Below are 26,698 nucleotides of genomic sequence, written 5' to 3' on the forward strand. Positions count from 1 at the left end.
TTTTTATGAAAAAGTTTTATTTTTGTAAAAAGTAATGTTTGAGTATACTTACTTTACTCTTTCAAAGCAGTGCAAGTACAATGATAAGCATTTGTGCAAAAAGTACCCTGCTTTATGAGCTTTTTTTAACACAGTGAAGGCATACATACTCTCACTGAAAGTAGAAATATTTGATCCAATTACAAAACATAACATTTAATAAACACACACAACTGAATAGTCATGAAAAAATAGAGGCTTAATCAAAATATTGTGTTAAAAAATATTAAATTCAAGTTATATGGAAATTTTATGCATAAAAATTATATTGTATAATCAGAATGAATCTTCAGTGGTCATTTCTGAAAGACAAATACTAACTTTAGTTAAAAAGTTAAACTTTTAACTCCTCTTTTTCAAAGTACTTTCAAAACTTCACTATTCAAATTAAAAAGGGGATATTTTAACAATTTACTTCAAAGACATATTATATAATTCTTATCCAAAGAGACCTTGTAGTGTTTATAAATAAATCTACTAACAGAAAAGAGTAAGAAAAGCCAATCTAGGAAAGAAAATAGTTCAATTACATGAGAGTCAAAGTGCGAATTCAACGCATGGGGTTTTTCCTCCCTATCATTTCTTTTCAGCTTGTCTTTGGAAACAGAGTAATTTGTAGGCAGCTCACCTTGATCTACATTTTCTCTCTCTAATCTCTCTCATCTGTGATCTAGTACAGGGACACACTAATATCACCCCCTCCATTTTGTGGGACAGGAATACCTACGGCCAAACCTCATGCCCACCTCAGGTTCCAACAAGTAGCATTTATTTCAGCAACAAAGTAGACCTCTCTAGAGATTATTTTGTTGTACTGTCTTGTTGCCTTAATATGAATTAGTCATTAAAAAATAAATTAAAAACCTGAAATTCAAACTGTCCATAGACAAATAATCATTTAAAAGTTGGGAAAATGAGAAATGGAGACTTAACCACTGAAAGTCTCCTGTCCTCCATTCTTAGTTCACACAATTCCAGGACTAGAATCCTAAATATAAACCTAAGTTTCCCCTCTGCATTAAGAAAGTGTCACTTCTTTGCATCAGATGGGTTGAAAGCTTTGGGAGATGAATGGGAAATTTCAAGTCCACCACTTCTATCAATTTGTCTTGTCCTTCCTGTTCTCAGCAAGCACTCCTAAGGTGCGGGCAGCTTCGCTGGAAAGCGGATCAGGGGAGTTGGCCTGCCTCATAGCTGCTGCTGTGGGGGCGGGCAGGGAAAGGGCGGTGGCACAGAGTGGAGTCCTCTTCAGCTTTATCACCCGCTGGGGTGTAGGCTTCTTGTCGGAGAGTACCACCTTAGCTGGAGGTAAGTGCATGCCTCCATTTTCGGCACTCACAGCCCCAAGGGAAGACTGAGGATGCCCAAGGGACCCCGTGCCCGCCAGGGCCGTTGCTCTGGAAGGCTCAGAGCGCTGAGCTGCCTTTCCACGGCTCCCACTTTGAAACTGGTTTGCTATCACTCCCGCTGACATCTGGACGGCACTGACCGGAGACACCGTGATTGAGGCTGAGTTCTTGACTTTAATTTGGGTACTTGTGGAAGGGCCCAAAAATCTAACTGGCTTAGGACCAGTCTTACAGTTCACACTTTCTTCCTCTTCGTTGAACGTTGTCAGTCGCCTAGAAATACAGAAGCGTGTCATTTTCTACAGGTACAGTTTTAGTAATTCTTAAAAACATCTCCAAAGTTTACCTTCAGCATTAACAAAAAGGTTTTGGTCAAGAATTAAAGAGTCAAGAGGTTTATGGGCACCTACCTCATCTCTCATCTCCCATCAAGGTCAATATGTGAATAAGCAAGTTTACAAAAGATTGGTCTCGGTTTGAATATAAACTATGTAAAATTGCATATAATATTAATACCAGCAAATTAAAATTTGGCATGTTACATGAGAATTATACAATATATCACCCTGTTCCCAAGTATCATGACGTGACCTAGAGGATAACCAGAAATATCACAAACTGTTTTTCCCAGAACTGCAGTTTAAAGAGATTTAGTGAATAAAAAAAGATTTCACAATCACATAAATATGAGAACTATGCTTGATATAGTTTGAATACGTGTCCCCTCCAAAGCTCATGTTGAAATGTGATCCCCAGTGCTGGAGGTGGTAGCTGGCAGAGGTGTTTAGGCCATGGAGGAGGATCCCTCATGAATGGCTTAGTGCCCTCTCCATGTTAATGAGTGAGTTCTCACTCTATTCGTTCACATGGGAGCTGGCTGTTTAAAAGCCTGGCATCTCTTGCTGTCTCTTGCCATGTGACACACCTACTCCCTTCACCTTCTGCCATGAGTGTAAGCTTCCTATGGCCTCACTGGAAGCATATGCTGGCTCCAAGCTTCTTGTACAGACTGCAGAACCATGAGTCAAAATAAACCTCTTTTTTTTATAAATTACTCAGACTGATATTCCTGTATAGCAATGCAAAACTGACTAATACACTGCTGCATATTTTTTCCTCCTCTTGAAACTTTAAAATCCATGTTAACATATTAAAGATTACAAAAGGCCTATACTAAAGATATCTGTATTTCTTAATCATTCCATAATGAAACCTTTGATGGCCAGTAAAATTTGCATTCTTTGTAACTCATTTTGAGGACTGCTAGAATAGTCATGGACAAAACTTCAAAGACTCCAGAACTGAGTTTACCATTCATTATAAAAAGCCTACAGGGGGAACATTTTTAAAATGACCTTAAAACTGTCAATCATTGTCAAAACCTTGCCTGCTCCTTCAACTTCACTTCCTGAGGAGCACCCACAGCATTAAGGGTGACTGCAATCCTCTCTTGGATACACAAGTCCGCATAGCATCAGTGTGTCATTAGAAGTGATTACAACTTGGTGAACTCCCATTCTTGGAAATGGGATAATAATAACATGGTTAGGCTGGGTGCGGTGGCTCAAGCCTGTAATCCCAGCACTTTGGGAGGCCGAGACAGGTGGATCACGAGGTCAAGAGATTGAGACCATCCTGGTCAACATGGTGAAACCCTGTCTCTACTAAAAATACAAAAATTAGCTGGGCATGGTGGTGCATGCCTGTAATCCCAGCTACTCAGGAGGCTGAGGCAGGAGAATTGCCTGAACCCAGGTGGCGGAGGTGGCGGTGAGCCAAGATCGCGCCATTACACTCCAGCCTGGGTAATAAGAGCAAAACGCCATCTCAAAAAAAATAAAAAATAAAAATCACATGGTTATTTGAAAATTGCCATCTGTAGCAAAGAATATATTATATTTGTATAATATATTCAACACTAAAACCCTACTGAACATTTTCTCTGATAACCAGATGGCTCCTTGGGACCTTACAAGTGCTTCTCAGCCATCATCTTCTTTATCCTGTTGATGCATCAAAAATGATGCTTTGTAAATTTGTATGTTAAGATAACTAACACAGAGGAGCACCTCCATAAACCACTCCTGCCTGCTTTGTTTTCCACATCTTCCACCAGACTCCACACTGAGGTTTCTCAACCTTGGCACTATTACCATTTTGGTCACATAATTCTTTGTCCTGGGGGCTGCCCTGTGCACTGCAGGATGTTTAGCAGCATCCTTGGCCTCTACCCTCTAAATGCCAGCAGCAACTCCCACCCCACAGTGTGTCAACTAAAAATGTTGCCAAACTGTGTCAAATATCCCCCGGGAGGCAAAATCACCCCTCATTGAGAACCACTGCTCTTGACTCAATAAATACTTGCTAACTGTAGGCTCAAAAGGCAAAATAAGGCTGGGCATGCTGGCTCACACCTGTAATCCCAGTACTTTGAGAGGCCGAGGTGGGCGGATCACGAGGTCAGGAGTTCTAAGACCAGAATGGCCAACATGGTGAAACCCCATCTCTACTAAAAAACACAAAAATTAGCTGGGCATGGTGGCTCATGCCTGTAATCCCCACTACTTGGGAAGCTGAGGTAGGAGAATTGCTTGAACCGGGACCCAGGAGGCCGAGGTTATAGTGAGCCAAGATCATGCCACTGCACTCCAGCCTGGGCTACAGAGCGAGACTCCATCTCAAAAAAAGAAGCAAAATAAATAATGATAATAAAATTATGGCTTTTAAGAAATAAGATCTGTTTTGACAAGTGACAGTTAACTACTAAAAACTAAATAAGCATCTCTGGATTACAGTAAAAGACCCAGAGGGCAAATGTAAGAAAGTAGTCTGAAATTCCATAAGGTATTCAATTAAATTGTAGAACATGTGATCAAAAAATCAGATCTGAAGGTCATGAATAAAACCCAGACACTGTAAAAAAAAAAAAAAGTGTGATTTTAAATGTATTTAAAAACACAGTGAAAGAAACAGCTGTGGAGTGAATTTAATGCTAATAATTTCATGGAACATAAGAAAATACCATTAAATAAAAGTGTTATTTGTGGCAATAGGAAAAAGAAACTCAGAATAAGCCAGTAGAGGAGGGTTTTCAAGATGGCGCAGTAAGAACAACTCGAGATCGCAGCTCTCAGCGAATGCTCAGAGGGTGAGTCAAAGCCGCATTTCCAGACGGATCTTTGTTGCCCACAGAATGGGGAAAGTCCCAGGTGTGACACGGGACGCAAGCACAGCCAGTTCGGCTGTGGCGGCAGCTTCAGCCAGCGCAGCAGCGCAGGCACTCCCCAACAATCCACACAAAACACACGGGCCCAGGTGCCCTGCTAAACTGGCAATCTGAGATTTGGGAGGGCAGATTAGCATATCCATCTGATTAAACAGGTCTTGGACAGTGGGCCAGACCAGGAGATTCCTGGGAAGTGGCATTTGAGCCAGCACAGTAGCTAGCTGCACGGGAAATCACACAGATCCTGGTGCTCTAACAGCGGGCGACCGAAACACCTGGGAGAGAGCCAGCCGTTCAACTTAAAAAAAAAAAAGAACGGCACTCTGAGGCAGGGAGCCAGGCGAGCGGGCTCAGCAGGTTTCACCCCCACAGGGACAAACAAAACGGCAACTCGAAACGCTCCGGGTGGAGACTTTCACTGCGAACACAGCTGAACCCAGGACGGTGCAGCTCGGTGGGGGAGGGGCGTTCGCCATTACCGAGGATATCCGCTCCGACGGAGGTACACTCCCATTGCTGATGCAGCCTGCCGTTGCCGAAGCAACACGCCATAACAGAGAGACTCTGCTGCAGGGCGGAGCTGGTGGCAGCAGGGCGGAGCCTGCCACGGAGCCCGTGGCTGCAGGGCAGAGCCCGCCACGGAGCCCGTGGCTGCAGGGCAGAGCCCACATCACCAGGGCCCACACCACATCAGCAGAGCGGAGCCTCGGCAGGCAAATAGTGACTAGACTGCCTCCTAGCTGGTCAGGGTAGTGCCACGGATACTCATAAAGAAAGCACCAACCACCCCGACACAGAGCATCTGAGGAAAAAAAGGGGTTCTAAGAGTTGTGCTGCAGCAGAATTAAACGCACCTGCCTAACATCCCTGAATGAACAATGGAGCTCACAGCTCAGCACTTGAGCTCCTATAAAGTACAGACTGTCTCCTCAAGCAGCTCCCTGACCCCTGTATATCCAGAGTCACCTCAAAAAGGACTGATCAGACTGACATTAGGTGGGCACCATTCTGGGACAAAGATAGCAGAAGAAGAAACTGGTAGCATCCCTCACCGTTCTGCAGCTCCTACAGGTGTACCTCAGACAAGCAGGGCCTGGAGTGGACCTCAGCAGTCGTACAGCAGAGGGGCTGGACTGGTAGAAGGAAAACCAAGTAACAGAAAGACCTCATCATCAACAATCTGGGCGTCCACTCAGAGACCCAATCAAAAAGTCAGCAACTACTCAGACAACAGGTGGAAAAATCCACAAAGATGGGAAGAAACCAGCGCAAAAAGGAGGAAAACACCCGAAACCAGAACACCTTGTCTCCTACAAAGGACCAAAACTCCTCACCAGCAAGGGAACAAAGCTGGACAGAGAATGACTGTGACAAAATGACGGAATTAGACTTCAGAAGGTGGGTAATGAGAAACTTCTGTGAGCTAAAAGAACATGTTCTAAATCAATGCAAAGAAACTAAGAACCTTGAAAAAAGATTTAAAAAGATTCGAGGAAATGATAACAAGAATGGATACCTTAGAGAGGAATATGAATGAATTAAAGGAGCCGAAAAACACAATACGAGAACTTTGCGAAGCATGCACAAGTTTCAACAGCCAAATTGACCAAGCAGAAGAAAGAATATCAGAAGTCGAAGAACAAATCAATGAAATAAAACAAGAAACCAAGATTAGAGAAAAAAGCGCAAAAAGGAATGAACAAAGTCTCCAAGAAATGTGGGACTATGTGAAGAGACCTAACCTACGTTTGATAGGTGTACCAGAAGGGGACGAAGAGAATGAATCCAAACTGGAAAATACTCTTCAGGATATTATCCAGGAAAATTTCCCCCACCTAGCAAGGCAGGCCAACTCTCAATCCAGGAAATACAGAGAACACCACAAAGATATTCCGCAAGAAGAGCAACTCCAAAACACATAATCGTCAGATTCAACAGGGTTGAAATAAAGAAGAAAATACTAAGGGCAGCCAGAGAAAAAGGTCGGGTCACCCACAAAGGGAAGGCCATCAGACTCACAGCAGATCTGTCGGCAGAAACTCTACAAGCTAGAAGAGAGTGGGGGCCAATATTCAGCATCCTTAAAGAAAAGAACTTTCAACCCAGAATTTCATATCCAGCCAAACTGAGCTTCGTAAGTGAAGGAAAAATAAAATCCTTTGCGAACAAGCAAGTACTCAGAGATTTTGTCACCACCAGACCTGCTTTACAAGAGCTCCTGAAAGAGGCACTACACATAGAAAGGAACAACCAGTACCAGCCATTCCAAAATCACACTAAATACTAAAGAGCATCAACATAATGAAGAATCTACATCAACTAACAGGCAAAACAGCCAGCTAGCATCAAAATGGCAGTATCAAATTCACACATAACAATATTAACCCTAAATATAAATGGACTAGATGCACCAATCAAAAGACACAGACTGGCAAACTGGATAAAAAAACAAAACCCATCAGTGTGCTGTATCCAGTAAACCCATCTCACATGCAAGGATACACAAAGGTTCAAAATAAAGGGATGGAGGAAGATTTACCAAGCAAATGGAGAGCAAAAAAAAGCAGGAGTTGCAATTCTCATCTCTGATAAAATAGACTTTAAAGCAACAAAGATCAAAAGAGACAAAGAAGGCCATTACATAATGCTAAAAGAATTGATACAACAAGAAGAGCTAACGATCCTAAACATATATGGGCCCAATGCAGGAGCACCCAGATACATAAGGCAAGTTCTTAATGACTTACAAAGAGACTTAGACTCCCACACAATAATAGTGAGAGACTTTAACACTCCACTGTCAATATTAGACAGATCAACCAGACAGAAAATCAACAAGGATATCCAGGGCTTGAACTCAGACCTGGAACAAGCAAACCTGATAGACATCTACAGAACTCTCCACCCCAAATCCATAGAATATACATTCTTCTCAGCACCACATCACACCTACTCTAAAACTGACCACATAATTGGAAGTAAAGCACTCCTCAGCAAATGCAAAAGAATGGAAATCATAACAAACAGTGTCTCAGACCACAGTGCAATCAAGTTAGAACTCAGAATTCAGAAACAAACCCAGAATGGCACAGCTTCATGGAAACTGAACAACTGGCTCTTGAATGTTGACTGGATAAACAATGAAATGAAGACAGAAATAAAGAAGTTCTTCGAAACCAATGAGAACGAAGACACAACATGCCAGAATCTCTGGGACACATTTAAAGCAGTCTCTAGAGGAAAATATATAGCCATAAGTGCCCATATGAGGAGAATGGAGAGATCCAAAATTGACACCCTATCATCAAAATTGAAAGAGCTAGAGGAGCAAGATCAAAAAAACTCAAAACCTAGGAGAAGACAAGAAATAACTAAGATCAGAGCAGAACTGAAGGAGATAGAGACACGAAAAACCCTTCAAAAAATCAATAAATCCAAGAGCTGGTTTTTTGAAAAGATCAACAAAATAGATAGACCACTAGCCAGATTGATAAAAAAGAAAAGAGAGAACAACAAAATAGATGTAATAAAAAATGATAAAGGGGAAATCACCACAGATTCCACAGAAATTCAAGCCATCATCAGAGAATATTACAAACAACTCTATGCGCATCAACTAGTAAACCTGGAAGAAATGGATAAATTCCTGGACTCCTGTGTCCTCCCAAGCCTAAACCAGGAGGAAGCTGAAACTCTGAATAGACCAATAACAAGGTCTGAAGTCAAGGCAGCAATTAAGAGCCTACCACACAAAAAAAGCCCAGGTCCAGATGGGTTCACAGCTGAATTCTACCAGACACACAAAGAGGAGCTGGTACCATTCCTTCTGAAACTATTCCAAATAATCCAAAAAGAGGGAATCCTTCCCAAATCGTTTTATGAGACCAATATCATCCTGATACCAAAACCCGGCAGAGACCCAACAAGAAAAGAAAACTTCAGGCCAATATCCATGATGAACATAGATGCAAAAATCTTCAATAAAATATTGGCAAGCCGATTGCAACAGCAAATCAAAAAACTTATCCATCATGATCAAGTAGGATTCATCCCGGGGATGCAAGGCTGGTTCAACATACACAGGTCTATAAATATAATTCACCACATAAACAGAACCAAAAACAAAAACCACATGATTATCTCAATTGACGCAGAGAAGGCATTTGACAAAATTCAACAGCCCTTTATGCTAAAAACCCTCAATAAACTCGGTATCGATGGAACGTATCTCAAAGTAATAAAAGCTATTTACGACAAACCAACAGCCAATATTATACTGAATGGGCAAAAACTGGAAGCATTCCCTTTGAAATCCGGCACTAGACAAGGATGCCCTCTTTCACCACTCCTATTCAATATAGTACTGGAAGTTCTAGCCAGAGCAATCAGGCAAGAAAAAGAAATAAAGGGTATCCAAATAGGAAAGGTGGAAGCCAAATTGTCTCTATTTGCAGACGACATGATAGTATACCTAAAAGACCCCATCATCTCAGCCCAAAAACTCCTGAAACTGATAAGCAACTTCAGCAAAGTTTCAGGATATAAAATAAATGTGCAAAAATCACAAGCATTCTTCTACACCAATAACAGACTAAAAGAGAGCCAAATCAAGAACGAACTGCCATTCACAATTGCTACAAAAAGAATAAAATACCTAGGAATACAACTCACAAGGAACGTAAGGGACCTCTTCAAGGAAAACTACAAACCACTGCTCAACGAAATAAGAAAGGACACAAACAGATGGAGAAACATTCCATGTTCATGGTTAGGAAGAATTAATATCATGAAAATGGCTATACTGCCCAAAGTAATTTACAGAATCAATGCTATCCCCATCAAGCCACCACTGACTTTCTTCACAGAACTGGAAAAAACCACCATGAACTTCATATGGAACCAAAAGAGAGCCCGCATAGCCAAGTCAGTCCTAAGCAAAAAGAACACAGCGGGGGGCATCACACTACTGGATTTCAAACTATACTACAAGGCTACAGTAATCAAAACAACATGGTACTGGTACCAAAACAGAGATATAGACCAATGGAACAAAACAGAGGCATCGGAGGCAACGCAACATATCTACAACCATACAATCTTTGATAAACCTGACAAAAACAAGCAATGGGGAAAGGATTCCCTGTTCAACAAATGGTGTTGGGAAAACTGGCTAGCCATGTGCAGAAAGCAGAAACTGGACCCCTTCCTGACACCTTACACTAAAATTAACTCCAGAGGGATTAAAGACTTAAACATAAGACCTGGCACCATAAAAACGCTAGAAGGAAATCTAGGCAAAACCATCCAGGACATAGGAGTAGGCAAGGACTTCATGAACAAAACACCAAAAGCATTGGCAACAAATGCCAAAATAGACAAATGGGACCTAATGAAACTCCACAGCTTCTGCACGGAAAAAGAAACAGTCACTAGAGTGCATCGGCAACCAACAGAATGGGAAAAAGTTTTTGCAGGTTACCCATCTGACAAAGGGCTGATATCCAGAATTTACAAAGAACTCAAACAGATTTACAGGAAAAAAACAAACAAGCCCATTCAAAATTGGGCAAAGGATATGAACAGACACTTTACAAAAGAAAACATATATGAGGCCAACAATCATATGAAAAAATGCTCATCATCACTGGTCATTAGAGAGATGCAAATCAAAACCACATTGAGATACCATCTCACGCCAGTTAGAATGGCAATCATTAAAAAATCTGGAGACAACAGATGCTGGAGAGGATGTAGAGAAAAAGGAACACTTTTACACTGTTGGTGGGAGTATAAATTAGTTCAACCATTGTGGAAGACAGTGTGGCGATTCCTCAAGGCCTTAGAAATAGAAATTCCATTTGACCCAGCAATCCCATTACTGAGTATATATCCAAAGGACTGTAAATTGTTCTACTATAAGGACACATGCACACGAATGTTCATTGCGGCACTGTTTACAATAGCAAAGACCTGGAACCAACCCAAATGCCCATTGATGATAGACTGGATTGGGAAAATGTGGCACATATACACCATGGAATATTATGCAGCAATCAGCAATGATGAGTTTGTGTCGTTTGTAGGGATATGGATGAATCTGGAGAACATCATTCTCAGCAATCTGACACAAGAACAGAAAATGAAATACCGCATATTCTCACTCAGAGGGTGATGAAAAATGAGAACACATGGCACAGGGAGAGGAGTACTAAACACTGGGGTCTATTGGGGGGAAAAGGGGAGGGCCAGCGGCGGGGAGGAGCTGGGGAGGGATAGCCTAGGGAAAAATGACAAATATGGGTGAAGGGGAGAAAGGAAGCAAAACACACTGCCAAGTGTGTACCTATGCAACTGTCTTGCATGTTCTGCACATGTACCCCAAAACCTAAAATGCAATAAAAAAAGAAAAAAAAGAATAAGCCAGTAGAAAATTTAAGTATTAAATCTAAATAGATTTTTTTTTTTTACTATTGCCAATAAAGCCTGGGATTTCACTTCTGTGGGGCAAAAATACTTACCACAGCATTCCCACTGTGTCCACTAATATTTTTAGAATCACACTCTCTCAATAAGAACATGTTACACATGCCATTACAAAGAATTATTCCCACTTTTTATAAAGTTTTGGCAACTTCATATTTCTCAAGATCTATATTTTGATGTTAAGACAATATTCATATAGGTGATTAATAAACTTAGTAAGGTCAAGAATTATTATTCATTTCCTCTTCACAGTGGCAGTAAAAATGTCAGTTAGTGGTTAAAAAAGCAAAACAAATAATCAACACAGCATAGATAACCTCTTTCGAATTGGAGCCATGTGACGCAGGCTTCCAAGTAAAGGCCGTTCTTCTAGAGTCCAACACTCTATCAGCTCATGAGGCACCCGCCAGTAGCTAACACCTGGAAGGTAGAAAGACATAATTAAGACAGCCACCATCCACTGCAAAAAGCTGAGCAACACTGTTTCACTTAAGACCTGCCAGAGTCTGAGGTTCATGCCTCCCGCTTGGCAAAAGAAGGTGTGCACAACGTGACAGGAAGCGCTCACATGAGAAGCAAGGGCCAGGGAGTAACACAGCTCACAACCTGGGTCAGGAAGAGCTGGACACCAGCTTTGCTGCTGATTAGCTGACAAGATTCAGCATATTATTATGCACACTCAGGGCAGCTGAGAGTGAGGGCTCAGGCTCCAGCCAAGCCTGTCTGGGTCTGAATCTACATCTCTCATTCATCAATCATGTCATATTGGGAAAGTTACTTTTCTGGGCCTGAATTTTCTCAGCTGTGAAATGATGACAATAATAGTATGTACCTTGAAGAACCATTGTGATGATTTAAATGAGTTTTAATAAACGCAAAGTGCTTAGAACAGGGTCTAGCATGGACTAAGCACTCAAAAAATGTCAAGTACCTTTATTACCACTCGTAGTGATAAGGAGTAGTGTAAGTGTTGTATAGGGGGTCGGTTGTAACACTTGCCCTGTCTACTTCACTGGGTTGCTGTGACATCAAATCAGGGGAACTCTGTGAACCACTCTGAAAATGGCAACCACTGTACAAATATGAGGTATCACCACCCTATAAGTACCTTTTCCAACAAGAATCTGAGCTAGTGAATTAGGCAAAAATGCCATTCAAATGCATTATAATTTTTAAATCTGTTTTTGATTAAAAGCTGAAAAATGTATTCTTGAAGCCTCAAAAACATTATGCTAAGTGAAAAACACCAAACACAATAGGTCACATATTGTATCATTCCATTTGTAGAGATATCAAGAGTAGGTAAATCCATTAAGACAGAAAGCAGACTGCTGGTTGCCAGGGGCTGTGGGAGACAGTGGAGTGGGGAGTGACTCCTTAATGGGGATGGTGGTTCCTTTTGGGGTGATAAAATGTTGAGAACTGGATAGAGGTAATGATTGCACAACACTGTGAATGTAGTAAATAACACTGAAACGTATGCTTTAGTTATTTTGTGAATTTCATCGCAATTTTTTTTTAAAAAGAAGCATATATACACATGAAAAAAGCTCAAAGAATCCTGTTGAATAAAAATTGTTTAGCGTAATCTTATAAGTTCCAATAATGGATTTGGTGTTGTCTTCTTATTAAATTTGTGGTAATAATAACCAATTTAGCAAGCTGGGCATATAAATGGTTATAATAATAGAAATGTCTGATACTCAAATAACTCTATGATCCTCATTTTAAAACAATTAACTTTCTGGAACTGCTTGATCACACTCCAGAACCTATATATACTATAAAAACATTACCAAATCTGGTCCATTCAGTTTGCCTTTTTTAAAAGTCAAATGTATTAAAATATAATTTACATAAAATAAAATTCACCCTTTTCAGGTACACAGTTCAATGAGTTTTGACAAATGGATATAGTTATGTACACACAGTCATAATCAAGATGTAGAACACCTTCTGTCACCCCAAAAGGGCATACCCCTTTGCAATCAATGTCCCCTCCAGCCTTAGTTTTGCCTTTTCTGAAATGTCATATAAATGGGATCATACAAAATGCAACCTTTGTGTCTGGCTTCTTTAGCATGATGCTTTAGCAAGATTCATCCATGTTGCTGTATGTAGCAGCAACATACATCCATATAGTGGATGATCATTTCCTTTATCGGTGAGTAGTATTCCACTATATGGATACACTACAGTTTTTTGAAAAAATTTCTTTTTTTCCTGCCTATAAAGTAATTCACATCCCTTGTACAAAACCTGGAAAACATAGAAAAGTAATATATAAGGGAATCAAAGTCACTCCTAACCAGAAGACCAGGAATCACTGGCTCAGGACAGACTAATATATTTCATTCCAGTCTTTTTTCTAGTCATGTGATACACTTTACATTTATTTCCTGCTTTTTATCATTTCTTATTTTATCACGGGCATTCATCTATGCAAAAAGTTATTTAAAATAACTTTAATAGCTTTATTATATTCCATCCTAAGGATATGCCAAAATATAGTTAACCCTCAATCATTAGACATTTAAAGTGTTTTAATTTTGTCCCTATTATGAATAGTGCCAGAGAACATTTCTGTTCCTAAGTCTGTCTGCATTTATGTCCTTAAGATTGATTCCAAAAAGTAGAATTACTGGGTCAGAGAATACGAAGAATTTTGATGCTACTGATGTGACCTAACAAGTTATTTTCTAAAAGTTTCATCAATTTTCACTCCTACCAGAAATGAATGAGAGATCTTTACTCATCTGGTATATAAAAATTATTTTTATTAAATATATATTTCATTGATAAGGAATGAAATTGAGCCTCCTGTCACGTGTTTACTTCCTTTTCTGGTCATGAACCTTGTAATTTTTTTTATAGTAGTGGTTGACTTTCTAATCAATTTTAATAAACCTTCTCTCTATTAAGGATATACTTTGTCCAGTCAATGTAACATTATTTATACTAGTTTTTTATTAGTCTTTACATTTTATTTATAATTTTTAATGTTTTTTGTTTTAATATTTATGGCTAGTGTTCTATTATTGGAACGCTAAGCATGTGGGAGTTATTTACATCCTACTGCTCAAGGTCATTGCCAAGGTCTGATTGCAAAAATTCAAAAAATTGCAACCTCACGGATAAATGGATTAAGAGACAGGGTCTTGCTATGTCACCCCAGGTAGAGTACAGAGTGCTACCATAGCTCAGTATAACCTCAAATTCCTGGCCACAAGTGACCCTCCTGCCTCAACCTCCCAACGTGCTACAACTTTAAATGTGAGCCAACATGCAGCAATTTTTTGTTTTAAAGTTCCTAATACTTTAGATGTTATGTAACCAACTTTATTAATCTTTGTCTTTATGATTTTTAAGCTTTTAATGTCTTTCCCTGTTAGGAAACAGATTATTTTCTGACATCTTCTCTTCATTTACTAGTTTCTTTTTTCTTTCATAAATCCATCTGAAACTATTTTGATAAATTATATGAGGTTAAAGTTTTGGTTTTCCTCCCAAGAGTATTTCTAAACTACTTACTAAAATACTGACATTTAATACTTTTTTTATATATACTTTAAGTCCTGTGATACATGTGCAGAAAGTGCAGGTTTGTAAAATGTGCAGAATGTGCCGCGGTGGTTTGCTGCATCCATCACTCCATCATCTACATTAGGTATTTCTCCTAATGCTATCCCTCCCCTAACCCTACCCCCTGCTATCCCTCCCCTAGCCCCCCACCCCCTGAACAGGCCCTGGTGTATGATGTTCCCCTTCCTATGTCCATGTGTTTGATTGTTCAACACCCACTTATGAGTGAGAACACGCAGTGTTTGGTTTTTGTTCTTATATCACTTTGCTGAGAATGATGATTTCCAGGTTTCACATAGTATTTTTACTAATTTTACTGGTGTTTACCCTTCATCTCCGCTCTATTCTTCTACCAGAAGCACATGCTTTTTATTACTATAGGTCTATAGCATGTTTTACCATCAAATAGAGCTAGGCTCATCCCCCTAATTACTTCTACTCCCCAAAATGTTATTGGCTATTTTACCTATTTATTCTTTCAGAGGAATTTTAGAATCGTTTCCTCAAGATTCCAAAAAAGTCCCATTGTTATTTTGATAGACCTATAATTTAATCTGAGAAGAACTGACATCTTTCTAATATTCATATTTCCCACTCAGGATCATGGTACATCACCATTATCTTCATGTCTTCTTTTTTATGGATGGAGGGATGAATGGATAAACACATTTTAGCAGTTTTCTTCAGAAAAGACCTAAGTATTTCTTGGGTAGTCCCAAGGACAGTCCAAGTTATTTTATGTTCTGCTTATTGCTATAGTGAATGGGATTTTCCCTTATAATTTTTAATTGATTTATCATAGGTAAACTGCTGATTCTGTATACTTATATCCAGCTAGTTTAACCTACTAAATTTAGCACTTATATTACTCTCAGTTGATTCTTAGGGGTTTTCTAAAAAGACACTGTCAATAAATAACAATGACTCCGTCTTCTCCTTTCCAATAGTTTTTTCTATTACTTCTGTTTCTTATCTTACGGATTTTCACAGGCCTTCCAGAACTTTGTTAAATCACAATGATGCCTCATTACATGCTTTGAAAATGGATAAAATCAGTCACATACTTTGTAAAAGGTATTGGTCCCAGTTTTCTGCTTCAGCTTTCCTTTTTTCTTTTATTTTTTTTTTTAAGAACAGAGTCTCGCTAGGTAGCCAGGCTTCAGTGCAGTGTTGCAATCTTAGCTCACTGCAACCTCCACTTCACAGGTTTAGGCAATTTTCCTGCCTCAGCCTCCTGAATAGGTGGGACTATAGGGGTGCACCACCGTGCCCAGCTAATTTTTGTATTTTTAGTAGAGACAGGATTTCACCATGTTGGCCAGGATGGTCTCAATCTCTTGACTTCATGATCCGCCTGCCCCGGCCTCCCAAAGTTCTGGAATTACAGGTGTGAGCCACCGTGCCCGGTCCTGCTTCAGCTTTCTAAGTCAGTGGCCTCCTGGACATCTTGCCATTCCAGAGGCACAATCAGAGACACAGAGAACACCATGGAGTTTGTTCTCCAACTTGAGTATAAGTGTCTCAAAGTAAATTAAATATAAAGTAGTGAGCTTAAAGATGTCATCCTGCCTGCTCGAGGATATGACTGGAAAGGAAAAAGGAGGGAAAGTGAGGGGGGTAAAGTTGAGGAAAGGAAGAAGGACTGAATGGCACCACACGTGAAGTAAGAAGAGCTGATACAGTGTTTTGTTTCGTTCTGTTTTGAGATGGAGTTTTGCTCTTGTTGCCCAGGCTGGAGTGCAATGGCACAATCTCAGCTTACTGCAACTTCTGCCTTCCAGGTTCAAGCCATTCTCCCACCTCAGCCTTTCAAGTAGCTGGGATCACAGGCATGTGCCACCATGCCTGGCTAAGTTTTTGTATTTAGTAGAGATGGGGTTTTGCCATCTTGGTCATGCTGGTCTCAAACTCCTGACCTCAGATGCAACTGCCTCAGCCTCCCAAAGTACTGGAATTATAGGCATAAGCCACCATGCGTAGCCGATGCAGTTTTTAAAAGCCTCTTCCTCTCCTTTTATGTCTCGCTCTGTCACCCAAGCTGGAGTGCAGTGGTGTGATTATAGCTCACTGTACCCTCAAACTCCTGGGATCAGGCAATCCTCCTGCCTCAGACTCCCAAGTAGCTGGGACAATAGGTGCATGACACCAGGCCCAGTTCTTTTATCCATTACGTGACTGGCAATCGGTCTTTACTAGCTTTTACGATTATTTAAGGAAGGAATATGTCTTTGGATCCAATTTTAGCACTTGTTATCATACTTTGCACCTAACAGACACTCAATATATGCTTATTAATTAAGAACAAAAATGCTTAGGCAAGAACAGAACACATAACCTTCTGTGATCCTTATGAAAGTGTCAGAGTCATTCTAAGACTCAGTTCCTCAGCTATAAAAATAGGAATGGTGCTGGGCACACACCTGTAATCCTAGCACTTTCAGAGGCTGAGGCAGGCGGATCATGAGGTCAAGAGATCAAGACCATCCAGGCCAACATAGTGAAACCCCATCTCTACTAGAAATACAAAAATTAGCTGGGTGTGATGGTGCACGTCCAGCTACTTGAAAGGTTGAGGCAGGAGAATTGCTTTAACCCAGGAGGTGGAGGTTGCAGTGAGCTGAGATCACGACACTGCACTCCAACCTGGTGACAGAGCAAGACTCCATCTCCAAAAATAAAAATTAAAAAATAAAATAGGAATGGTAAGTAGCATACAGGATTTTGTTAGGACTAAGAGATACTAAATGTAAACTACTTATCAGGGGATATCAAACAGCATTATTATTATCAACTCCCACTTTGTAGTTTGATAAAAATAATCAGTTTTCAAAGTGTACTTTTAAGATTATTGTAATTATTTTATAAGGGCTCTTTAGACATATTCCCCAGTATTATTTTCTCTCCGTTTCTTTGATTTTATGCTTAATTTGAAGTATTTTTACAATGCACAGTAGGTACTAAATGAACTCTTAATTAAATTAAATAAGCGAAACTAACAGAAGCATATTTAAAGTTAATGAATTATAAACTATTAATAATATCTAGCAACTCATGGGATTTAAAGATTTGTAAGTAAACTGCCTCAGTGTTACCTTGAGATAACAAATACATTCACACACTCAAAAGAATATTTTTCCAAAAACAGAAATGCAGTATATGAGCTTACTTTGTCTTATTAAAAAAAAAAAGGCCACTTACTTCCATGAAATAAAAGAATTGCACTGTACCTTTTCCTTCCCAAGCATCAAAGGCATCCATCATTTTCTTCAACTCTGCTACTGAATAATAGCTCCAAATGTACTGTACATTATTTCCCGCCTCTCTAGAAATATTGCAAAAAGTAATGAAAATATACTACCTAGGTATGGATGTGTATATAAACATACAGCTAAGAGACAATTAATAAGAGCTTGTTATTAAGAGAAAAAATAGGCAGGCACTAAGTAGTTGTTCTGTGTTTCTTAAGTGTGTGTGTATATATATATATATACACACACTTAAGAAACATATAGATATATATGTACACATTATATATTAACCTACATTTCGATCTTTTTACCACAGTATTTTATTAATTCCACAATATACGCCATGCAGACAAATCAACACATCTTTAATATCAAGTTTAAAAAAAAAAATCAGCGAACTCTAATGAACTTATAAAGTATTCACCTTTGACCAGCATTATGCCAGGCACTTACATATCTCACATAGAAGCATCCCTATCTGTAGAGAATTCAGAAACTGATGACATATTTAATTATCTAAAAAGGCAAGCTGTTATGATCCTGGAATAGTCACTAATATCTGACCCAATCCCATCTGCCAGAGAATTTTTTAAAAAATTGCTAAGTGAATTAACCAGTGTAAATAAGATTACAGGAAAAATACTAAGTAATAACTCTCAAGAATTTAACATGTTCAAGTCATAGAATTTTAAAGCTGGAAGGGATAAGGGAAGTGCTTTGTCATTTCTCAGAAGATTCCAAGGCAGGCTGGCCCTGGGTCACTCAGTAGACCTGCTGACTTCTTATGCCAATGCTTTTATGGTCTAGGAAGACACCAGGCATGTGGCTTTTCTTTTTTCTTTCTCTTCTTTTCTTTTCAAGCCTCTCAAGGGAGAGAATTCTGATGCAGACTCCCAATTGAGAACCACTGTACTAGATCATGGAGATGGCCTGCACTTATCTATACTGTATGTGAAATGATCTTAATTATAATTTCCTCATGAAGCAGGCCTATTTCAACAGCTATAAGGGCTCACTCTGTCTACTGAGAGGTGTTAATGGTCCTTCCTAGTCAAGCACAACATTTCATTCAGAAACACCTCTTAGAAGAGACCAAGACTTTATTTTCTTTTTCACATTTAAATTTGGACATACCTTTTAAAAATGCTTTTGCTGTGAATTCTTCCTCCCAGCTGCTTATCAATAGCATCTGTTCCATCATTTTTTGTGGCATACACACCAATAATTCTACTCTCACAGCTTGCACCAGATGTGTTAAGATAGTGGAGAACCCAAACTGTTGGTTTATTGCAGACCAAGCCATATGAATCACAGAAGTCTGTTAAAGCCTGAAGCAAAAAATATATATATATAATTTGAATTTAATTCTAGAGTAAAATAAAAATGAATATGCTCCATTACTTTCATGTGAAAGATGAAATTCTAGTTGGTCATAAGAGAAATAAAAATATTACTTTGGGAGGCCGAGGCGGTGGATCACGAGGTCAAGAGATCGGGACTATACTGGTAAATATGGTGAAACCCCGTCTCTACTAAAAATACAAAAAAATTAGCTGGGCATGGTGGTGCATGCCTGTCCCAGCTACATGGTAGTCCCAGCTACTTGGGAGGCTGAGGCAGGAGAATTGCTTGAACCCAGGAGGCGGAGGTTGTGGTGAGTCGAGATCGTGCCATTGCACTCCAGCCTGGGTAACAAGAGCAAAACTCCGTCTCAAAAAAAAAATTTTTTTTTTGAAGTTCAGCTTAGTCTTTACACCTTTAAGAAACAAACATATATCTTTTGAATTAAATGGAGGAGGGAAGGACAATCACAAAAAATACCACCCAAAAACCCGATACCTTTTAATCCACAGAATCCTTTCCACATGGAAATTCCATTTTATTTCTAATACCTTTAGTCTGCCAACATCACTTTTAATTTTATAATCTTTGTAAGATCATTCCTCCACTGCCAACATCACTTTTAATTTTGTAATGTTTGTAAAATAACTAAAAGGTAGACCTTTTTCTTTTCCCTTATTTTCTCCCAAATTTCCTATTTGACACAATCTTCCACTAACTAACCCACCCCATGGTCGGTCCTTATTTTTAATTCCAAGTTCCAATCCTGGACTAACCAGATTGATTTTTCTTTATATTGAAAGAATAAATATATAAGCTCAATATATGCTGCCTGAACCCATTTGGCATTTATCCACCTAGTCATTCATTCATTTGAATATTAAGTTACTACTTTGTGCTGGTGAGACAGGGTCCCAGCCCTCCTAGAGTTTATAGCTAATGCAGAAGATAGACACTGAATAAGCCACTAGCACCCTGCGTAAGAAATGCCATCAGTCAGATAAGGTGCTCCAGGGCACAGAGCAGAAGGGCTTCACCCATTGAAGCTGCCAGGGCCTTCCCTGGGAGAAATAGCTTTACTGCTGTAAGTACCCTGGACAGGTACTTTGCTGTGTTCACTGCTATATCGGAAGTGTCTGGAATAGTGTCTAACACAAAGGAGATGCCTAGTATTTACTGACTCAGTGAATGAAAATGGGGCCCTACCATGTCTTGCACTTTCATTTAATATTGCTATCTAACTCCTGTATTGGTTTGCAATTCTACTTACACATACATCTACAAGAATTTCCAACTATCCTATAAACTTCAAGGGCAAAAAACTGCATGTTGTATTTATTGGTGTCCCACACAACCCCTTGTACAGTGCCACAGGCCCTTGAAATAAACATGTGTTGGCTGACAGCATGAATTTGGGCATGATGTGTCCTTTTTGAATAAAAACCAGGAATAAAAGACCATGGAGCTGGGACTTCTGAAGATGAGCATTAACTCTCTCCAACCTGCTAGTCCGGCCTCATTTTGCAGATGTGACAACAGCACTGAAAGACTATTGTTTGAAAATATGGTTTAGGAATAACTTCAGTAGCAGAACCCATGTAACTATGCAAATTCCTGAAGGGAATCTGGAACCAAATCAACTTTGTCTTCATGCTGCACTCCTACGAAACAACCACCCGTCAGCTTGCTTCCTAAGACATCCAAATCAAAGAATTCAAACCAGTTGAGATCAGTTTTCAATATTAACAATTTTCTAAAAAAACTATTTTTCTTAGATGCTCAAAAGTGCTAATTAGTAACACATAAAATACTTTCAATAAGACAAAAACAGATAATTAGGATTTTCAAATCATGTAAAGATCTTTAAAATGAGATTTAAAATAGAAGCATCTTAAAAAGAGATTTACTGATCTCAAAGTGAACTAGCCAAACTAATGTTTTAACTTAGTAACAAACTACTACACTTACTAAATCAAGTAAGATACTTTTATTATTTATCAGGATCACTCTTTTCAAAAATCATTTCAGCAAATAAAATAATACCACTATGCCCTCACATAGTATAGCATTTCCCTTAATTAAAAAATAATTTCAGGAGTTCTATAAAAAAAGCCATCAAAAAATTGTTAAATCTTCAATGAGGAATATAAACTCAATCAACTTTTGAGTGGCAATAAAATATACTTTCCAAGAATTTTGGCCTTAAAAAATGAGAAGTAGTAGTAAGGAAACACATATTCAAAATGTATAAAAGCTATTTTGTTTGGTTAATGTGAAAACACAGGCTATGCAAAATAGTACATATTGCTTTGTGCATCATAAATATATATATATATATATATTTTCAAAAACTTAAAAAAATGCCAACACCTTTTTAAGTTCTATATTTGACCTTAAAGAATATGTCTCCATTTCATTGGCCAAGTGGTCTGACAGGCTATACGGATAAGGGATGCCAAAGTAATCAGCCTCTTCCTGTAGGGCAATGCGGGTTTGCTCATCTGTGGGAATCTGAACTTCTCCATGAAGGTAATCCAAAAGGTATTTAAATAGACGTCCATCACGGTCAATAACACAAGCCCCTAGAAAACATTCAGTTCAAAAATGATTGTACAGATTCATATGTCAATCAGTAAGATTTCAACAAATCAAATGAGGTCTGAGGACCTCTAGAATTATAAATGTTTCTTTCTCACATAAAAGTTAACATCTAGTGTTCAAATAGGTTTATGTAATCTAGGCTAGACTTTTGGTTATTCATTCAAACACCAAATGATATACCAGCAACCCTCTGCTTACAAATAGGTGATATTGTAAAACTGAATCTGAATGAATTGTGTGGGAAAATCACCTGTAGTTCTATAATACTGCACATAAGTTTGAATGCAAACATATATCACCAGGGTTGCCATGTTTGGTTGTATTGGTGTACTATATATACCATGCTATGCCAAGGGGGCAAGAGAGGCTAAAACCAAATCCACACACTGCTCACCAAGCCATGCACCCTGGCATGGAACTGCATCTTCCAGGATAAAAGGGCACTCTTTTCTAATTTGTGCACAAAGAAACTGAATAAGCTACTGGTGGACCTTTGCATTCTCACCTACCATATGGGAAAATATATTCCGAGATCCATTTGGAACACTGGATGCAATGACTATATTCCTGCAGTGGCCACTGCAAAAGCTAAGGGCACCTCACACTGCTGGTAGAAACAGAAGTTTACCCCTAACCTTATCTCATCTGGACTAGAACAGGCATATGGAGGTGCTCACTAAAGAGAGCATGTGGGGTACTCATCACTATGTCCAGTGTTTGCATATCAGCAACACTACAAACCTGGGGTTCCTAGCTCTAGGCATGCTAGACGATTGGAATTATTGGGTTAGTCCTTTTGTACTATGAGAATCCAAATTTTAAAAAAGAAGAAATGCTATACTGGTACTACTTTATAATAAAATATTTTTCTTAGATAAATTTAGCAGAATAATAATAATAATAAAAACCTCTGCATGAGATTAATCAGTAATTTCTTTTCTCCCTTGACTAGCTCACAAAAGAAGGAATTAAGAAGGTGAAATTTAGAGGCAGAGAAGAAAACTGAATCCCTGCTTACCATCTTTGCCCCAAAAACCTTTCTTGCCCAGGTAGACACCAAGCTCTGGGCACCAGCCACTTGTGATTTTATTTCCCTATTTTTTCAACTGCCATTTAACCAGCAAAGCATCCTAACACCAGGGTTATTAGCAGTAGAACAGTCCCTCATGTTTAAGACTCCTCAATCGTTCTCCTCTAACACAGAACCAAGAGTGGGTCTGGGGCTCATACACAGTGCAAAAAACCTCACTCATGTTGATGAAGTTTCTTTACAACCAGTAGTATGTTCAGTGAGTTCCAGACCACTCGAAGGAGAGAGCAGCCCCAGAACCCTAACTGTGTGATTTACAGTTTCTTCTGAAACCCAGTTTTCAGTCCACTGCCCCTTAGCACCTGACAGTATCACTGCACTTCTCAGCCATGCACATCAGCCACACAGCAACACTATGCAGCTGGCTAGGTGGCAAGCCCAACACTAAGTCTACAATGACAGTGACTGCTCTGTTGGCGATAAGGGCAGCTGCTTTCCCAGACAAACACATTTCTAAGTTGAAGAACACAGAGAGAAGCAAATCTATTTAATCAGTCTCAATATCATCACTGGAGGCTGCATGAAAGTAACAAGTTTCAAAATATAGTTAATCCCCATAATTAGGTCATGACGAGCCTTTATGAACTCTTACTTCTTTGTCAACTTTTAGCAACAGTATCACAGATTTTCAGAAGCAGTGTTTAATTTCTCTATTACTTAATGACTCTCCATAGAGTCCTAATGATATCAGTAATTAGTATATTCATCTAGTACATTTTATTGTAAATTAGGAAAATCAAAGGGAATTTAAACTGGACTCTTGTGTTAATAAACATTCAGATCATGCTTCCAGAATTTGGACATTTACCTGACTCATCTGTTTTTAGAGGAAAGCGACCACTGAACATAGATGCCAACATGGAGTCCTTAAAGCGGCACAAGGACTCCCGCCGGGCTGTGTAAACACAGCCACCCACATTCAGTCGGAGAATATCTAGCACCTCTTCTTCTGCCTCGTGGCCTTCCATTTCTCCCCCAGACACCTGAATTTTTGCCTCCCAACACCCAGAAACTTCGAAACAATGATGTCTTGGTCTCTCTCTGAAAAACAAAAGACAGTCATCCCTGCTATTTCCAACAAGACAATAGATGATAAAATAAATACACTTTAACATGACTGAAAATAAATTCCTCAGTATTGGCAACATTGAAGGATTTTACATAATATAAGAGAATTTCAAGATATGCTAAGAAGTTGGAAAATGCTGGCTCAGAGGATTTGTAAAAGATAATAAACAACTAACAACCCAATCATAGCTGTTGAAATGACTGTTTAAGCAGGGTAATGCACTCTCTGTCACACAGCAAACAAAGGTGAGGCCTGCTTGTGATCTTCAGTATTCACATATCTTTTTAACCATGCTAATTATGCCTGAGGGAGCCTCTAGACTGCAAAGATCACTGGACACCATGGAATTGAGCTGCTAGGCTCTACCCCTCACCAGTCCGTGGATCTTGGGCAAATTACTTACCTTCCCCTTCAATAAAATGGAGGCAGTGATGATATCTACCTCAAAGGACTATCAGAGGAATAATTAAAACATAAGAAACAGCAAAAGAGCATTTAAAACAGTCTCTGACTCATGGTAACTATTCAACAAATTATATTATGCATAATAATATAAATTTAACCATAAGGTGTCTACTGAGGGACTTGATGATATTGACTTTGAAATTTTAAGAAAATAAAGGAGTAGGAATTATTAACAATGATAACTATAATTCTTAGGTAACTAAGGAATATATAATTTATCAACTGAGATCATAATTCTTCTTTTAATTTTTTAAAATTTTTAAAAAATTAGATAGGATCTCACTGAATTGCCCAGGCTGGTCTTGAACTCCTGGGCTCAAGCAATCCTCCTGCTTTGGCCTTCCAAAGTGCTGAGACTACAGGTGTGAGCCACCACACCCAGCCTGATATTAGAATTCTATTCATACCAGCAGCCAGACTAGTCTAGAACTACAAATAACACCTCCAAATCACCCAGCTTCTTCACTGTGAAATGGATGAAGCTTCCGGGAAGTTTTAAGGATTGGATTTTTTAGTCCATTCTGGAGATCACAGAACCACAGAAGACACTGTGGTGTTTCCCCACGTAAAATGATACTGTGATGAAAAAGGTACTCCTAATATTGAAAATCTGCAGCATCCACACATTTCACAACAAGTTTGAAATGGCTGCCTAAAGGCTCAACTACATCCATGTCATTTCACTTTTATTCAATGACCAACTAAGATCGTTCTGTAGATGCCAGTCTGCAATAAAATGGAAGGAGACCATTAAAATCTGAGGAAGACCATATGTGTAGAACACAGTCAATAACAGAAACCATTATGGACCAAAGGTCCAGCCTTCCAAAACTACTTATGAATGTGACTTCTTGCACTTCCTAGAAGTTCTGGGTGCAGCACTCCAAAGATACATGTGTGAGAACCACCTCTGAGGTGTGGGATGGCACTAGTTCCCTCTGCCTCATTACCAGCTCCCTGGAATCCTATCTATTCTTCAAGGTCCTCAGCAAACCTAATTTCTTGCATGACTTTCCCACGTATCCTTCTGCCCCTCCCCCACAAGTTAGAATCCTTGCACAGTTCTGCAAATATACTTTATGTGTCTGTCCACATTTTACATCACTTGTTTAATCCCTACTTTTTGGTCTGTAGGCCAAGGAAGCCAGGGCCTATGTTACTCTTAATAACTCCCATTTATTGAATGCTTATTATGTGCCAGATACTGTAAGGGACACTTGACACACATTACCTATTTCACACAAAAACTCTACTGGATGGAAATTATTGTCCCTGTTGACAGATGAGGAAACTGGGGTAAAAAAAATAGTGATGTGTACAGAGGCCACACTAAGGCTGACTGCTAGTAGGTTGTGAAGCCAGCCCCAGCCAGATTGGCAGGACAGACCCCAAATTCTTCCTGCTGTACCCCACACTGCCTCCTCCAGCACTGCTTCACTCCTATAGCTCCTGTCCCAGCCCTTTCACTCACTAAGCATCTGTACATCTCAACACTCAGCTACAAGAACACAGCAGCACCCTGATCCCGAGGATTTAAGAGCTACCCTATTCCAACCCCAGGCAGTCCTTCCTAAAGAGAGAACCATCACCATTCCAAGGCCATGCCAGAGGGGCACTCCCCAGGCCCCATCCTCAAATGCACCCAGTTAGGCTTCCTGCGATGTGGAAAGTGTCCAGCCCTCGGGGACATGTCCCCCAGAATGCGGTCCTATGAACACCTGCATCAAAACCATCAGGGACACTTGGGAAAACGAAGCCACTTGGGAACTCCAGCCACTGCACAGAGTTCCTCAAAGTCTGAGAGGGGTCGGGATCTGCCCGCGAACCCCGCTTTGAGAAAGTGGGGGTTCAAAGGGCTCACACTCCTCTTCCAAAGTGGGAAGAGCGGGAAGGAGCTGCGGAGCCAGAAAGCCCTGCCAGGGTCTTCCGCGGCCTGGAGACCCCAAATCGGCCCGAAGCCCGAGTCTGCAGCCCCGGACACGCGCGTTACCAGCGCGGCCCCGGCCCTTCCTCAGGGTGCCCCGCCAACTTCCGGGCCCGCGGCCCACCCCGCGCCCGGCTCCTCCGCACCAGCGGGTGGGGCGGGTCGGCAGCTTCCCAGACTGACCTGCTGCCCGCCCGACCCTCGGCGCGGCCGCTCGACGCCGCGGGGCGGACGCGGAAGTGACTACCTCCTCCGCTGCACTGCAACTCTGGGAACAAAGC

General features: G+C 39.9%; 1 protein-coding gene across 2 annotated transcripts; it reads right to left on the reverse strand.

Moving 5' to 3' along the window:
• KCTD18 (potassium channel tetramerization domain containing 18) lies at positions 1–26,698 on the reverse strand. 2 transcript variants are annotated; one of them, XM_035305254.3, is made up of 7 exons: positions 26,601–26,698; positions 23,768–24,000; positions 21,639–21,850; positions 19,062–19,255; positions 17,907–18,001; positions 11,415–11,517; positions 1–1,661 (listed from the first exon to the last, which is right to left on the reverse strand). In XM_035305254.3, the coding sequence occupies exons 2-7, from the start codon at positions 23,925–23,927 to the stop codon at positions 1,139–1,141; spliced, it is 1,287 nt and encodes a 428-aa protein (XP_035161145.1). In that variant the 5' UTR covers positions 23,928–24,000; positions 26,601–26,698; the 3' UTR covers positions 1–1,138. The 2 variants fall into 2 exon arrangements, with proteins under 2 accessions (XP_035161145.1, XP_035161146.1); XM_035305255.3 differs by lacking the exon at positions 21,639–21,850.

The sequence above is a fragment of the Callithrix jacchus genome, chromosome 6 (genome assembly GCF_049354715.1).
Source record: "Callithrix jacchus isolate 240 chromosome 6, calJac240_pri, whole genome shotgun sequence".
Classification (NCBI taxonomy): Eukaryota; Metazoa; Chordata; class Mammalia; order Primates; family Cebidae; genus Callithrix; species Callithrix jacchus.

What these genes read in the sequence shown, in the direction of transcription:
- KCTD18 (XM_035305254.3), bottom strand. Translation starts at nt 23,927, where the DNA reads ATGGAAGGCCACGAGGCAGAAGAAGAGGTGCTAGATATTCTCCGACTG. An exon ending in TCTAAAAACAGATGAGTCAG is followed by an intron (nt 21,851 to 23,767) that starts GTAAATGTCCAA and finishes AATGTTTTCTAG; the next exon opens with GGGCTTGTGTTATTGACCGT. An exon ending in AGCAAAAGCATTTTTAAAAG is followed by an intron (nt 18,002 to 19,061) that starts GTATGTCCAAAT and finishes CAATATTTCTAG; the next exon opens with AGAGGCGGGAAATAATGTAC.